The sequence below is a fragment of the Eptesicus fuscus genome, chromosome 5, assembly GCF_027574615.1.
Source record: "Eptesicus fuscus isolate TK198812 chromosome 5, DD_ASM_mEF_20220401, whole genome shotgun sequence".
Classification (NCBI taxonomy): Eukaryota; Metazoa; Chordata; class Mammalia; order Chiroptera; family Vespertilionidae; genus Eptesicus; species Eptesicus fuscus.
Window position 1 is genome coordinate 44,079,198 of NC_072477.1, and position 14,272 is coordinate 44,093,469.

General features: G+C 39.3%; 1 protein-coding gene across 1 annotated transcript in view; it reads right to left on the reverse strand.

Annotated features, from left to right (window-relative positions):
• Nucleotides 1-14,272, reverse strand: part of ZWILCH (zwilch kinetochore protein) — a 38,377-nt gene that overhangs the window by 8,446 nt on the left and 15,659 nt on the right. The window contains exons 9-15 of the mRNA XM_028141867.2: nt 9,943-10,036; nt 9,377-9,426; nt 8,215-8,320; nt 7,270-7,349; nt 5,423-5,579; nt 4,634-4,662; nt 1,116-1,252 (exon numbers count right to left, since the gene is read on the reverse strand). Coding sequence (XP_027997668.1) covers nt 1,116-1,252; nt 4,634-4,662; nt 5,423-5,579; nt 7,270-7,349; nt 8,215-8,320; nt 9,377-9,426; nt 9,943-10,036 — 653 coding nt within the window. The remainder of the gene's footprint in view (nt 1-1,115; nt 1,253-4,633; nt 4,663-5,422; nt 5,580-7,269; nt 7,350-8,214; nt 8,321-9,376; nt 9,427-9,942; nt 10,037-14,272) is intronic.

The window sequence follows — 14,272 nt, forward strand, 5'->3', positions numbered from 1 at the left end:
TAAAAGTAAAAAAAAGACCCTCTTTTGGAAAAAAAATGCCACGTGGAGATAAAGGCTTTCTGGTAGTCTAAAATTCATAAGGGAACCATTTTATTGAATGCTACTAACCATAACATCAACAACAGAATAATTTCAGGGACATAAAAGTAAAAAACAAAATACAATACCCCTACTCCCAACAAAACATTGGTTATTTGTTTTTTGATAGAAATATCATTTGCTTTTAAAAAATTAGTAGTAGACATATTTCTCATAAATATAAAATACATTTAAATTGAGCCCAAATAAAGGCTTAAGTGTGTGTGGGAAGAAAGAAAAAAACAAAGAGGCAAAAGAGAAAGATACAGCCTCCTTGGTCTTCAGAGTCTGGGGAATTAAAGAATTAACTTATTTATACTACTTATCTTTAATGGAGAAAAAAACAGTAACAATTTCTAGTACTTTTCCCTTTACAACTGAGGCAAATTCTAATTTTGGAAAAGGCAGAGGTACATTTCCTTTCACAGATAAAAAGAAACTCAGTTCTGCCACTGGATGGTTCACTTATTTCCAGTTTGAGACCTCCAATACACACAAGACGCCAGCAATCCATGTATGAGAATTATTGCAAACTAATTTTAGTCAAACTGATGGGCAGAAATCTCTAAATTACAGTAAAGCTGCTGACAGAGGTCTGGTAATAATTAATTCCATTTAGTTACCATATAAATGGCTAGCAATTAGTTTGGCCCAAATGTATAAAAATGTTAAAAAAAAAGACAAGGAACTAATATTCATTAAGCAACTATTAAGTGACAGGTACTTTATATACATTATATCACTTTATCCTGACAACAAACATATGAGGTTATTAGATCCTTTTATAGACGAGAAAACAAGATACAGTGAAAGGAAACTTCCTCTGGAAATTAGGAAGTGCTAGAGCCGAGTGTTAAACTTATTCCTTCTGAACTCAAAGACTTTCCTTCCTATGACAGTGACTTAGAACCATTCCGCTACTGTGAAGACAGGATGCGCAGGTTCTATCCTAACTGATAATAAAAAGGTACATATTTTGGCTGCAACTATTTCAGAAGAGAATGTTATGTTAGTAAAAACAACAGAGAAATACTTACAGTGTTAAAGAAAAGAGGAGCTCATGTTGAGGTTTAATGAAAAGCTTGCAACTGACTATTATTTCTAGAATATGGTGGAGTTTTTGAACACGACAAACTTGTTCTTGTATATCTACTGATGGAGAAACAAAATATTCCTAGAGTGAAAAAAAAAAAGTGTAAGCAAAATAGGGAGTTAGTTAAGGGAAATCTTTAGAAAGAATATGGGTATGCCTGCTAAACCTAAGTCTGGATGCGTAATTCATAGGTGGGAAAAAAGACAGGAGGCAGCTAGATAGAATATACCACCTTTCAATACTATTTATCTAATTAATCTAAGTAAAGTCTTCACTGAGGATGTTCTAAGCAAACCATCCTACATATTCTCTGGTGAAGGCAAATCACAGAACTGCTCCACCAAGGAGGACCAAGAGGGTGGCTATGCTACCAACCAACCTCTCCAGATGGACTAAATGGCAAATCAGGTAATTCTTAACTTCAATACTCTTGCTATGTCGATGGAAGTGTCCACCTCTAAAAATAGGTAGTAAACCTGAAGTACCAAGAAATTAAGCAAGTGTATGGATAAGATTCCACTCACATATATCACTGGTAAATTGTACAACCCTTTGGAAAAGAAATTTGGCACAAGCATCATAAAATGCTTAGGCCTAATATTATTTCTGAGAACCCATCCTAAGGAAATAGCCCTTGGCAAATATGGTAGGTGGAATTCTACAATGGTTCCCAAGATTCCCACCCCTTGGAGTACACATCTGATATAATCCCTTCCCCTTGAGCCAGGACCTCTGAATATGATGGAATGTCACTCCTCTGAATAGGCTACTAACTGATGGACATTTGATCAATCAAAAGAGAGATCACAGTCATTACTATGGCCTAATCAGGTGAGCCCTTTAAAAGGTGAAGATGCATTAGAGATATCTCCCACTGGCTCTGAAGAAACAAACCGCCTGTAATGTTTGAGAGGGCCACATGGCAAGGACTCACAAACCTCTGGGACCTAAGACTGATCCTGAGCCAACAGCTAGCAAGAAAATGGGACATTTGTCATAGGCCACAAGGAAAATAATTCTATCAACAACAAATGAAGGAACTTGGAAGTAGATCTCGCCTTTAAGCATCTAGATGAAAATGCAGTTGACACCTTGATTTCAGCCTTGTGAAGACCTGAGCAGAGAAGACCCAGCTAAAATGTGCCCAACTCTCAACCCTTGGAAACTATAAGATACATTTGTGTTCATTTAAGCATTTAAGTTTGTGGTAATTTGTTATGCAGTGATATAAAACTAATATAGTAAGGGAAAACATCAGCTATTTGGAATAGGAGGTGGCTTGTTTAAAAGAAATTACTGAGCCCTGGACCTACCCAGTCACTTGGGCCTAGGAATTAGCATTTTAACCAGCCTTCTAGGAGATTTTCAAGTTTAAGGACTATTATGTCAAAAGTTTGGAGTCAAACCATATTTTTAAAAAAAACAGGCATATGAAATGACTAGAGGGGAATTCATAAAAATTAGAGTACTAATATTTGGGTGATGAAATTAAGGGTGTATTTGACCTATAAGTATTCTAACTTTCAATAGTGTTATTACTTTTCTAAGTTTTAAAAAATTTATCAAACCATTCCCATCGAGGCCCACCATTAACATATATACATGTGCATATACCCTGAGTGTGGCCAGATTATTATGATCTCTGAATGCATAATAATCTGGCCACTCAGTGTATATACTATATAATAAAAGGCTAATATGCAAATTGTCCCTTGACTAGGAGTTCGACCAGCAGGCAGGCCGGCCAACCGCCCATGTCCCCTCCCCCTGGCCAGGCTGGCCGGACCCCACCCATGCACGAATTCATGCACTGGGCCTCCAATATATTTATATATATATACTAGAGGCCCAGTGCATGATTGAATCATGCACGTGTAGGGTCCCCTACACGCTTTCGCTTTCGATCACGGTGGAGCTGGGTGCCTGCCGCACTGGAGGCTTCTGAAAGGCCTGGTGCCCGAGCAGACAGGCACACAGCTCCCCCGCTTTTGATGGTCCGCGGTGGGACGTGAGCTCTCTGCCCCAGAGGCCCCTTCTGTGCCGCAGCACAGCCATGGCACAGACGCTGAGCTCGAGCCGCCGCTGGCAACGCAAGCTCAGCATCCCGCCAGCCCAATCGGCCACCCCAGCCCCCCCGAGTCCCGCCCCCCCGCCCCCGCGCCTCCTGGCCAATCGCAGGCATAGCGAAGGTACGGTCAATTTGCATATTTGTCTATTATTAGGTAGGATACTGAGTGGCCAGATTATTATGCATTCAGAGATCATAATAATCTGGCCACTCAGTGTACATACATGTATATACGAGTATGTTTCCACTAAAAAGATATACAAAATGTTTAAAATTTGAAAAGCAAAAATTAAACCTCTGAAGAATCCAGTTGAATCTTACTTTGCACAACAGACACAGCTAGAGTTTTCTATCTTGTATTTTTCTGAGACATATGACAAAATGAGTTGGTACTATAGATTCATTTCTAAGCCCCACTGGTATGGTTCAATGGTTGAGCATTTACCTAGGAAGCAGGAGATCACAGTTTGATTCCCAGTCAGGGCTCATGCCAGGGTTTGCGGCTCGATCCCCAGTAGGGGGGGTGTGGGAGGCAGCTGATCAATGATTCTCTCTCATCATTGATGTTTCTATCCCTCTCTCTCTCTCTTTCTCTCCCTTCCTCTCTCTGAAGTAATAAAAACATATTTAAAAGGATCTTCCATCAAATGTCAAGGGTCAGTACAGATGCTGTTCAATTTCCTAAACTTCCAACATAAAGACACTAGAAAAATACAAAAGTTTGTAATCATGACCCTGAAATCCAAAAGTCTCTTTTGAATCAATACATTAAAGAACATCATAAATTTTTTGGAATTTGTGTATAATAGAAATGGGTCAAGAGAATGTAAAGCAAAAATTCCTTTATAGGGCCTATAAAGAAAGGCATTCCCTAACCATTTTATTTTTATATGTTTTTTAAAATATGCTTTTTATTGATTTTAAAGAGAGAAGAAAGGAGAAGGATAGAGAGATAGAAACATCAATGAGAGAGAAACATCGACTGGCTGCCTTCTGCCTGTCCCCTTATTGTGGATCAAGCCTGCAACCCAGGCATGTGCCCTGACCAGGAATCAAACTGGTGACCTCTTGGTTAATGGGTCGATGCTGAACCACTGAACAACACCGGCCGAGCCCATACCATTTTAGATAAATGGGAGTTGTGAGAGTACACAGGCTTCAGCAGGAGACAAGTATGTGTCAATAAGATAAATGTAAAGAAATGATAAATGATACTAAAAGGGCTACTTTTTTGTCTGTCTAGTTACTAGACAGTAGTAATTAAGGGCATTGACTGTCCCATTTATCTGTTTCCTGGACCTAGGATAGAGGGACACTGATTAGGCACTTAATAATTATATATAGAGTGAATAAATAAAAGAAAAACCACATTTTGATTAAAAAAATAAACTTACCAAATGATTCAAAGATGCAAGTTCTTGACCTATTATGAAAAAAACATACATGCAAATAAGCTTTAGGTATTATCTGTTGCATGTTAAAGAACCTAAGTAAAGCCCTGGCCAGTGTGGCTCAGTGGATAGAGCGTCAGCCTGGGGACTGAAGGGTCTCGGGTTCGATTCCCGGTCAAGGGCATGTACCTTGGTTGCGGGCACATCCCAAGTAGGGGGCGTGCAGGAGGCAGCTGATCGATGTTTCTCTCTCATCGATGTTTCTAACTCTCTATCCCTCTCTCTTTCTCTCTGTAAAAAAAAAATCAATAAAATATAAAAAAAAAAGAACCTAAGTAAAAATTTTCATAGTTCATATATAAAAGAGATACTCAAGCTAAATAGTTTCTCAAAAATAGTCAAATTTTCTGGCACATTACACCATAAAGACATATTATTACTTTTTCTAAAATTGATCACAGTTTGCCCTAATAAACACAATGAAGTGTTGGATATTAAAACAGCATCTCATAAAATCATTTTTATTAATTACATTATACTCATAGAATTTCAAAATGAGTAGAATCTCAACTAAAAACAATCAAGCAAGCACTATAAGTATCTTTAATTTAATACCTTTATCCAGGGAGAACCCAAAGGGCCAGAGAAGGAAAGTGTTTGTCTCACAGTGAACCAGGGGCAAAGCCAGAACTACAAATGACTAGGGACAAGTAGAAAGATAAAATCTGAGAATACCTACGGGCTGATAACTATGATGTACTTTTTAATTTTTTGAGCTGGAAAGGTACTTACCTATGAAAAAACTGATATAATCTTTCTTTAGTTTGTCCAAACCAACTTCCAAAAGCATCTGAACTGGAAGAGTCCCACTGAGAGAAACTGTGTCCATGGCTCCATGGTAAGACTGATGAATGAGCTTACTTAGTAAACTGTTACTTCCACTATGGAGCTAGAAATCAAGAAAATTTTATAAAGCCATAAATTAATCCAATAAGCAAAAGAGAAGCAAACTGCATTAGCTACAAGCTAAAAATTATGAACTTGCATCTTTAACCTCCTGGTACTATAAATTGTTTGAATAAAAGCCCCCAAGTTACTTTCTAAGGTGCCTTTCCTGCCTCATTTGTTCAAGTCCAAAGCAATTCAGAAGGGCTTAAACTTATTACTCCCAGATGTAATTCCACCAAAGAGAAGGCAGAGATGGTCCTTTGAAGCTTTATAACTAGGAATTCTCTTCTCCTGGCTAAGTGCTATTTGAGCATCTTTGCCCAAATCAAACATCTTCAACAACACTGGAAATCTACTGTAGCAGAAAACTCTCTCATGGTCCATGCACAGGCCATAAGGAACTCCTTATTGACTACGACATCCAACATACTAACTTGATCATTTGCAAATTAAAAAGAGCTGCAAACTTACAGATCTGACGTATGTTCCAAATGTTAATTAATTTTAAACATATCTAAAATATTTTCTCCCTACTGTCTTCCTATGATCTCTAATTTTCATCACAATTTTTTTGGATTTTCTTTTTTTAAACTATTTTCACTTTGTTTGTACTCATTGCACCTGGCAGGGATATACTGGTAAACACTTCACAAAAAAACTCTCAAGAAAAAATTTCAATGGCCAAGACTACAATGTCTAGAATCAGTAATGCCCAATTAATTAGAGTTTGCATATCTTTGCTCTGGAGTGTACCTTTGTTCACACCTTTGAAAGTTTCAAAGCTTTATAGGCATGAATTTAGCTGTGACATTATTTAAAATAATTCCAATTAAATAAGGACTCTTTTTGTTTCTAGCTTTTTATATAACCTCTTCTTGATTGTAAAAGCACAAATTCATTATGGAAAATTCATAAAGTATAGAAATGTATAATGCAGTTAGAAAAACTCACTTGTAACCCTAATACCAAAAGTACTGCTAAAACATTTATTTGCTTCTACGTTTTCCTCTCCAACATTTACATTCTTTAATACAATAGTGTATATTCCTGTCTTTTTGCTGAACATCATAAGAATTTCTCCACATCTGTCAGCATCATTTTTAGCAACTATTACATGTGCCATTATGTTATATTATTATTTACTTAGTCATTTCATTTATAGTGGAAATTTAGGTTACTTACATTTTTTTCTACCATAAATGAAGCTCTAATGACTATTCTAATACATAAAATCTTGATACACATTTCTGTATGAGCTTAGGATGGATCTTAACAAAAGAATTATTGATTCAAAGGGCATGACACATTTGCAGGATCCTTATGAAAATTGCTTTCAAGAGTGTTCCAAATTGTACCCTCATCAGTAGTATATGAGAATTACCATTCATAGCAATAGTAACAATGACAATATTAATTGCTTACAAATACCAAGCACTTACCTATGAGCTAGGTGCTAAGAGCTTTACATGAATTAAATTATTTAATCCTAAAACAACACTATGAGGTAAATATTATTCCTACTCCTGCTTTACAGATGAGGAAACTAGCACACAGAGAAATAAAGAAATCTGCCCAAGTTTACACAGCTAGTGAGTCACAGGGCTAGAATTCAAGCTCAGGCAGTATGCTCCAGAGCCTATGTCTTTAACCATCATGTTGAGAAAACATTCAACACACACTACTAAACCTACCCATGGCTGTATGTCACCACGTTGTAGACTCTGGATGATCAATGTGAAACACTTCACCAAGTCTTGATATGAAATCACACCTTGAAAAACAAGTCAGTCTAACATTATGTTCATGGTATTTCTGCAGATGATATATGTCATTAATCTTAAGGACACACAAAGAGGAAGACAAGAGTCTGTATTTTATGGATGGAGGAAGGGGAAAGAAAAAGGCAAAAGACAATGTATTTCTAAAGAAAGAAACTGCCACAAAATAACACACTTAGTAAAATATTAAGGAACTAGAGGCCCATTGCACGAACAGATTTGTGCAATAGGCCTTCCTTCTCTTGGCTTCCAGCACCGGTTTTCCTCCGGCACCCGGGACCCAGGCCTTCACTCGGCCAGAGTCTGCCTTATTCGTCTTTGCTGCAGACTCTGGCCAGAGTCTGCTGTCTTCGTCTTTGCTGCGGCACTCCGCTCCTGTAGATCCCTTCGCACCCCTCCCCCCCCTCATTGCAGGAGTCCTGCCTTGTCTGGCCACTCCGCACCTGGAGCAGCTGGGCGGCCACCATCTTTGGCCTTCTAATTTGCATACCCACTCTGATTGGCTGTGGGCGTAGCGGACAATTTACATGTTTGTCTATTATTAGGCAAGATATCTTTTCCTTTCTCTAATAATTACAATTTTTCTAAGGTATATGTTTTGATTCATATAAACACAGCTTAAAAACCATCTAAGACTTAGCAGAAGAAAAGAATATTCTATGAACTGCCTTATATTATTAGTACAATTCTTGAGTAGAATATGCCAGTGTGTTACTAGAAATTAATTTGTAAAACAGGAACTAAACTTGCACACAAAACTAGTAGAACATACTGTGTTATTTCCAGAAGACTTAATTAAAGGTAAGCCTAAGAAGTAACAGAAAAAAGTTTTATTGTACAATCATGATGAACACCTACTACTACTCATTTTGCACCACAGCTGCTCAGCAAAATCCAGATCGCCCCGTACTGTGAAAAGACACTCGATGGAACGATCTAATGCAGTACTATCGGTCTTCACTGTCTGAAAAAGAAGTGCCAGAGAATACTCAGTTTAGTTTTTTTTAATTTTATTTAATTTTTAATATATTTTTATTGATTTCAGAGAGGATGGGAGAGAGAGAGAGAGAGAGAGAGAGAGAAACATCAATGATGAGAGAGAATCGTTGATTGGCCGCCTCCTACACACCCCACACTGGGAATCGAGCCTGCAACCCAGGTACATGCCCTGACCAGGAATCAAACCATGACCTACTGGTTCATAGGTCGAAGCTCAACTACTGAGCCATGCTGGCAAAGCTCAGTTGTTGTTTTTTCAAAAGTGAAGTAGTTTAAGGCCAATAAGCTTTCAAATGTGGCTCTGAGAAAATATAGACCCATGAACACACACAAAGAAAGATGTGAATGAATTTTTCTACAACTTCATTCACTAACGAGTACACAAATCAATAGTGAAAAACTGAACCCCTAAAATTGTTTTTAAAATGTGATGTTTAAAGACAAGCATTGACTTTTCTTCATGTAAAAATTTTTAAATTACTGTTGTCTCCATTTTCCTATTTGTCAAATGACAACACAATTAGCTTAATTTAATAATATCACCTCTGGCATATTAACACGCTGTCTTATATTAATATACTAAAGTTATACCATGTTACAGTATATTAACATATTCATTTCTACTTCTCTACAGTTGAGAATTAATTATACATATGTATTAGTTCTATTTAAAACTATTTACCAGCCCTTTAGGAAAACAATCACCAGTGCAGACATTAAAGACCAAGACAAGACTACCCTCAAAACACTGCCTATGCTGTATGTACCAGATCCATTTGACATGGATGGCACAGCATGAAGGATAATACAACCACATTTAAAAGCTATTTCAGTGTATATTTCTTTTTTGTTCTTGAATATGTATTTTTTGCTGAAAAATATCATTAATAAATTAACATACAAAATGTATAAACATATGAGTAAATAATGTAATGACAAAGGACTATCTTTGTGGAAAGTGTTTTTTAAAAAATATTTAGATTTCAGTGAGTGTACAATGTAAATGCTAACAATCACTTACCTCTGTGTCTTTTTTTGTAGAATCACCAAATCCATCCAGCTTATTTAAGTCTAGAAAGTGACAAAAGCATATTAATTCTGTATTTTATTTTTCTGCTTTCAAAATTATTTCCATCCTAATCCTATTTTCAAATGACAAATGAGGACAGTAAAAGTATAACTGGGGATTTTAGCAAATTACTTAACTCTCCAATGGAAGTCATAATAGATAACCCCTGGGCAGGGGTGTGAGGATGAACTGAGTTACAGTGAAAGCCCCTGACACATAATGCTGGGCATCTGGTAGGTACTTGAGGTTACTGTTGCACCTCTCTTCTACTACAATCTCAAATATGGTTGTGGTATACTAATTTTAAATTAAATCTTATTCTTAAAATTACTTACGCTGTTACCATTAGCAATTCAGAATGAAAACTATCCTCTGAACATGACAGACTTCATAGTTTATATATCCCAACCAAAAAGAATACCAAGCCTAAAAAGACAACTTCATTTAAAAATAGCAAGTATAAATTCCCAATTATGAAAAATAAACAATGTAGAAGCATGGATTAGGAAAACAAACACCATTTAGAAACTCTTGCACAAGTTCAACAGCAGATTTTGCTTCCAGAGGTGCAGGCCATTCGGTGACACCAGTCCTCAAACCAATAGCCAAAACCTATAGGAGATTAAAAAAACCCAAAAGCTTGTTAGCAGAAAGCACAGTTTAATCACTAAGAATATATTTAATATTATTATTTCTTGAGTATTTAATCACATGCCAGAACTGTCCTAGTGTTTCATATATAGTATGTTATTTAGTCCTCACAAAATCTCTACGAGGCAGATATTACTATCTACCTTCATTCTACTAAGAAGAGGCTAAGATAACCTGCTTAAAGTCATACAATTAGTAACTGACAGTGCCAGGACATACACCCAAAGATGGTGTTCTGAACTATGATGCCATGTGTATAGATGCTACAGGACTCAAGACTGATGAGCCTGCCCTGAAGATGCTTGTAATTTTGATTAAGGTCTAGTAATACAGATGAAATAATTGGGAACAACAAATGTAAAACGAATTGGAAATTTACATAAAAATAATATAGACTCTGGCCGAGTTGCTCAGTTGGTTAGAGCATCATCCCAATATGCCAAGGTTGAAGGTTCAATCCCCAGTGAGGGTACATATAAAAATCAACCAATGAATGTATAAATAAGTGGAACAACAAACTGATGTTACTCTCTCTCAAATCAATTTTTAAAAATTAATAAAATTATCCTAGCTAATAAAAGAGTAATATGCAAATTGACCATCACTCCAACACACAAGATGGCTGCCCCCATGTGGTCAAAGATGGCTGCCCCCATGTGGACACAAGATGGCCGCCACAAGATAAACAGCGGGGGAGGGCAGTTGGGATGGACCAGGCCTACAAGGGAGGGCAGTTGTGGGTGATCAGGCCAGCAGGGGAGGACAGCTGGGAGGGACCAGGCCTACAAGTGAGGGCAGTTGGGGGCGATCAAGCCTGCAAGGGAGGGCAGTTAGGGGTGACCATGCTGGCAGAGGAGGGAAGTTGGGGGCGACCGGGCCTGCAGGGAAGGGCAGTTGCGGGGGACCCAGGCCTGCAGGGGAGGGCAGTTAGGGGCAATCAGGCTGACAGGGGAGCAGTTAGGCATCAATCAGGCTGGCAGGGGAGTGGTTAGGGGGTGATCAGGCTGGCAGGCAGAAGCGGTTAGGGGCAATCAGGAAGGCAGGCAGGCAAGCAGTTGGGAGCCAGCAGTCCTGGATTGTGAGAGGGATGTCCGACTGCCCGTTTAGGCCCGATCCTACCGGGATCGGGCCTAAACGGGCAGTCGGACATCCCTCTAGGGGTCCCAGATTGGAGAGGGTGCAGGCTGTGCTGAGGGACACCCTTCCACTCCCCACACCCCCCATGCACGAATTTCATGCACCGGGCCTCTAGTCTATACATAAAAGGCTAATATGCAAAGTATCCCCTCGGGAGTTCGACCGAGACTGGGAGTTCAATAGCTCACTATGAAGTGCGCTGACCACCAGGGGGCAGCACGGAATGAAGGAAGGACCCGACTGGCAGCCAGGGGGGAAGGGAGACAACAATCAGCCCTGATCGCTGGCCAGGGCTAGGGACCCTATCTGTGCACAAATTTCATGCACCGGGCCTCTAGTCTATATATATAATAGCCTAAGTGACCATTACAGTGGAATGACTGGAACGACCGGTTGCTATGATGCACACTGACCACCAGGGGGCTGACACTCAATGCAGGAGCTGTCCCCTGGTGGTCAGTGCACTCCCACAGGGGGAGCACCACTCAGCCAGAAGCTGGGCTCATAGCTGGCGAGCACAGCTGTGGCAGCGGGAGCCTCTCCCGACTCTGCGGCAGCATTACCAAGCAGCGGCAGCAGGCGCAGCAGGCTGGGATGAATGCGAGCGGCGCAGCGCAGCACCTGGCCCCGGTCTGGGCTCCTCCCTGGACGCTTGCCGCTTGGCCCACTGCTACATCCCCCAAGAGGTCCTGGACTGCAAAAAGGTGCAGGCTGGGCTGAGGGAACACCCCCCCAGTGCAAGAATTTCGTGCACAGGACCTCTAGTAATAATATAAATGCATGTGCCTATACATACAATAATTTAAACTGAAGAAAGGTGGTCAAGATGTCCTGGAATAGCCAGTGGAACAATGTGAAACCTCAACTCAACTCCAATCCAAATGTGAGAACTGTCAGCTACAGAGCAGGGAAGGAGATGAAGAGGGTGGGATGATTCCAAGCAGTGGAGTATAACATCTAGGGAACACTTGAAGATTACAAGGAATGGGGGCTACACAGGAATAGTGATGTTAAAACTTAAAAGGATTTTTTATTTCACATGGAAGACAACAGCCACTGTTGATTTTTTGGCAAGAAAATGACATGATCAAGTAGTTAAGAATTCCTCCATCAGAAATACCTAGGATTTTAAGGAAAAGAGAAAATATAATATTTCTCAACAAAGTGATCTCACCCTCTATCCCCAGGGGATACTTGAAAAAATGTGCAGATAAGTTTTGGTGTCACAATATCTGGGGGTATAGGAGCATTTAATTTGGTAGAGGCCAAGGATGCTAAACATTTTGCAACGTTTACAAAGTCCCAAACCACAAAGCATGGTCCTGCCCAAAATGCTGAAATGCTGATAGGGTCCTTGTTGAGAAACAATAAATGATCATTAGAGTGGTCCAAGAGGGAGATAAGAGCTTTAACTAAGATGGGCACAGTGAGAGAAACTTCAAAGGAAGAAAAGAACACTATATTTCAGAGAGAGAGATAGATAGGTAGGTAGGTAGGTAGGTATAGAGGTATATACGTGGAATAAAACAAAAGAAAAAAATCCTACCCATTTATAAAAATACAGAGGATTAAACTTGGAGAGACTATGTCCCTGTGCATATCTAAGATTCTGTGAATTTAAGGGAGATTATAACAAAGCATGGACTTTCCTTCTTTTTTTTTAAATTTGAGAGAGAAACATTAATTTGTTGTTCCACTTATTTATGCATTCATCGGTTGATTTTTTTAAATGTTTTTTATTTGATTTTAAGAGAGAGAGAGAAACATCCATCTATTGCCTCTGGTATGCACCTCGACTGGGACTGAACCTGCAACCCAGGCATGAGCCCCAATAGGGAATCTAACCAGTGGGTGACCTTCCGGTGCATGGGACGACACTCAACCAATTGAGCCACACCGGCCAGAGTCATTGGTTGATTTTTATATGTGCCCTCACTGGGAATCAAGTCCACAACCTTAGTATATTGGGATGATGCTCTAACCAACTGAACTGCCTGGCCAGGGCCACAAAGCATGGACTTTCAAGTTAGACAGACATGTATTTGAATGAGTTTTGAACCAGCTCTCCCACTTACCAGTTGCTGATGCCTCAGGCAAAATAACTAAACCATCTAGCACCACGTTTGACACACAGTAGAGTGGCAGCTTCCAGCTGTGGTAGTAAGTGGTGGTGGTAGAAATAGTTCATACTATAAAGTAAAACACAGCTGACCAGTGAACAATATGAGTTTGAATTGCATGGGTCCACTTACTAGTATATGCAGATTTCCCCCTCAATAAATACAGTAAAAGTATATTTTCTTCCTTATGATTTTCTAAAAATTTTCTTTTCTCTAGCTTACATTATAAGAATATAGTATAATATATATAACATAAAAAATGTGTTAATCAATAGTTTATGTTATCAGTAAGGCTTCCAGTTAACAGAAGGCTATTAGCAGTTAAGTTTTGTGGGAGTAAAAAGTTATACATGAATTGCTAACCATGCAGGGGGTTCGTGCCCCTAACCCCCACATTGTTCAAGGGTCAATGTATAAGAGAAATGAAGGAATGGTGGGATCATATACAGGTTTCTAGTCTGATATTCGATCTAGTCTGGAGAAGATTTCATGTTTCATTTTGGATATACTGTACTGAGTTTGAGGCAACAACCCTGTACTCAAGTTAGAAATAATTTGGTGGAAGTAGGAAAGATGGGAATTAGTATCAGCTTAAAGAAGGGATCTGGTCCTAGCTGGGTGGCTCAGTTGGTTAGAGTCATCCTGTACACCAAAAGGTTGCGGGTTCAATTCCTGGTCAGGGCACATACCTTGGTTATGGGTTCAAACCCTGATCAAGGCGTGCACGAGAGACTACTACTGATCAATGTTTCTCTCTCTCTTCCTCTCTCTCTAAAAATTAATAAAACATATTCTCGTGTGAGGATTAAAAAGAAAAAGGGAAAGAAGCGATCTGGAGTTCCCTCATAAAAGCATTAGTCAAATCATTGAATGTGTAAGCTCTCTGCCAGGGTGGACAGAGAAGGGCAGAGACATGAGGGTAGAAGTATGATGGCAGCCC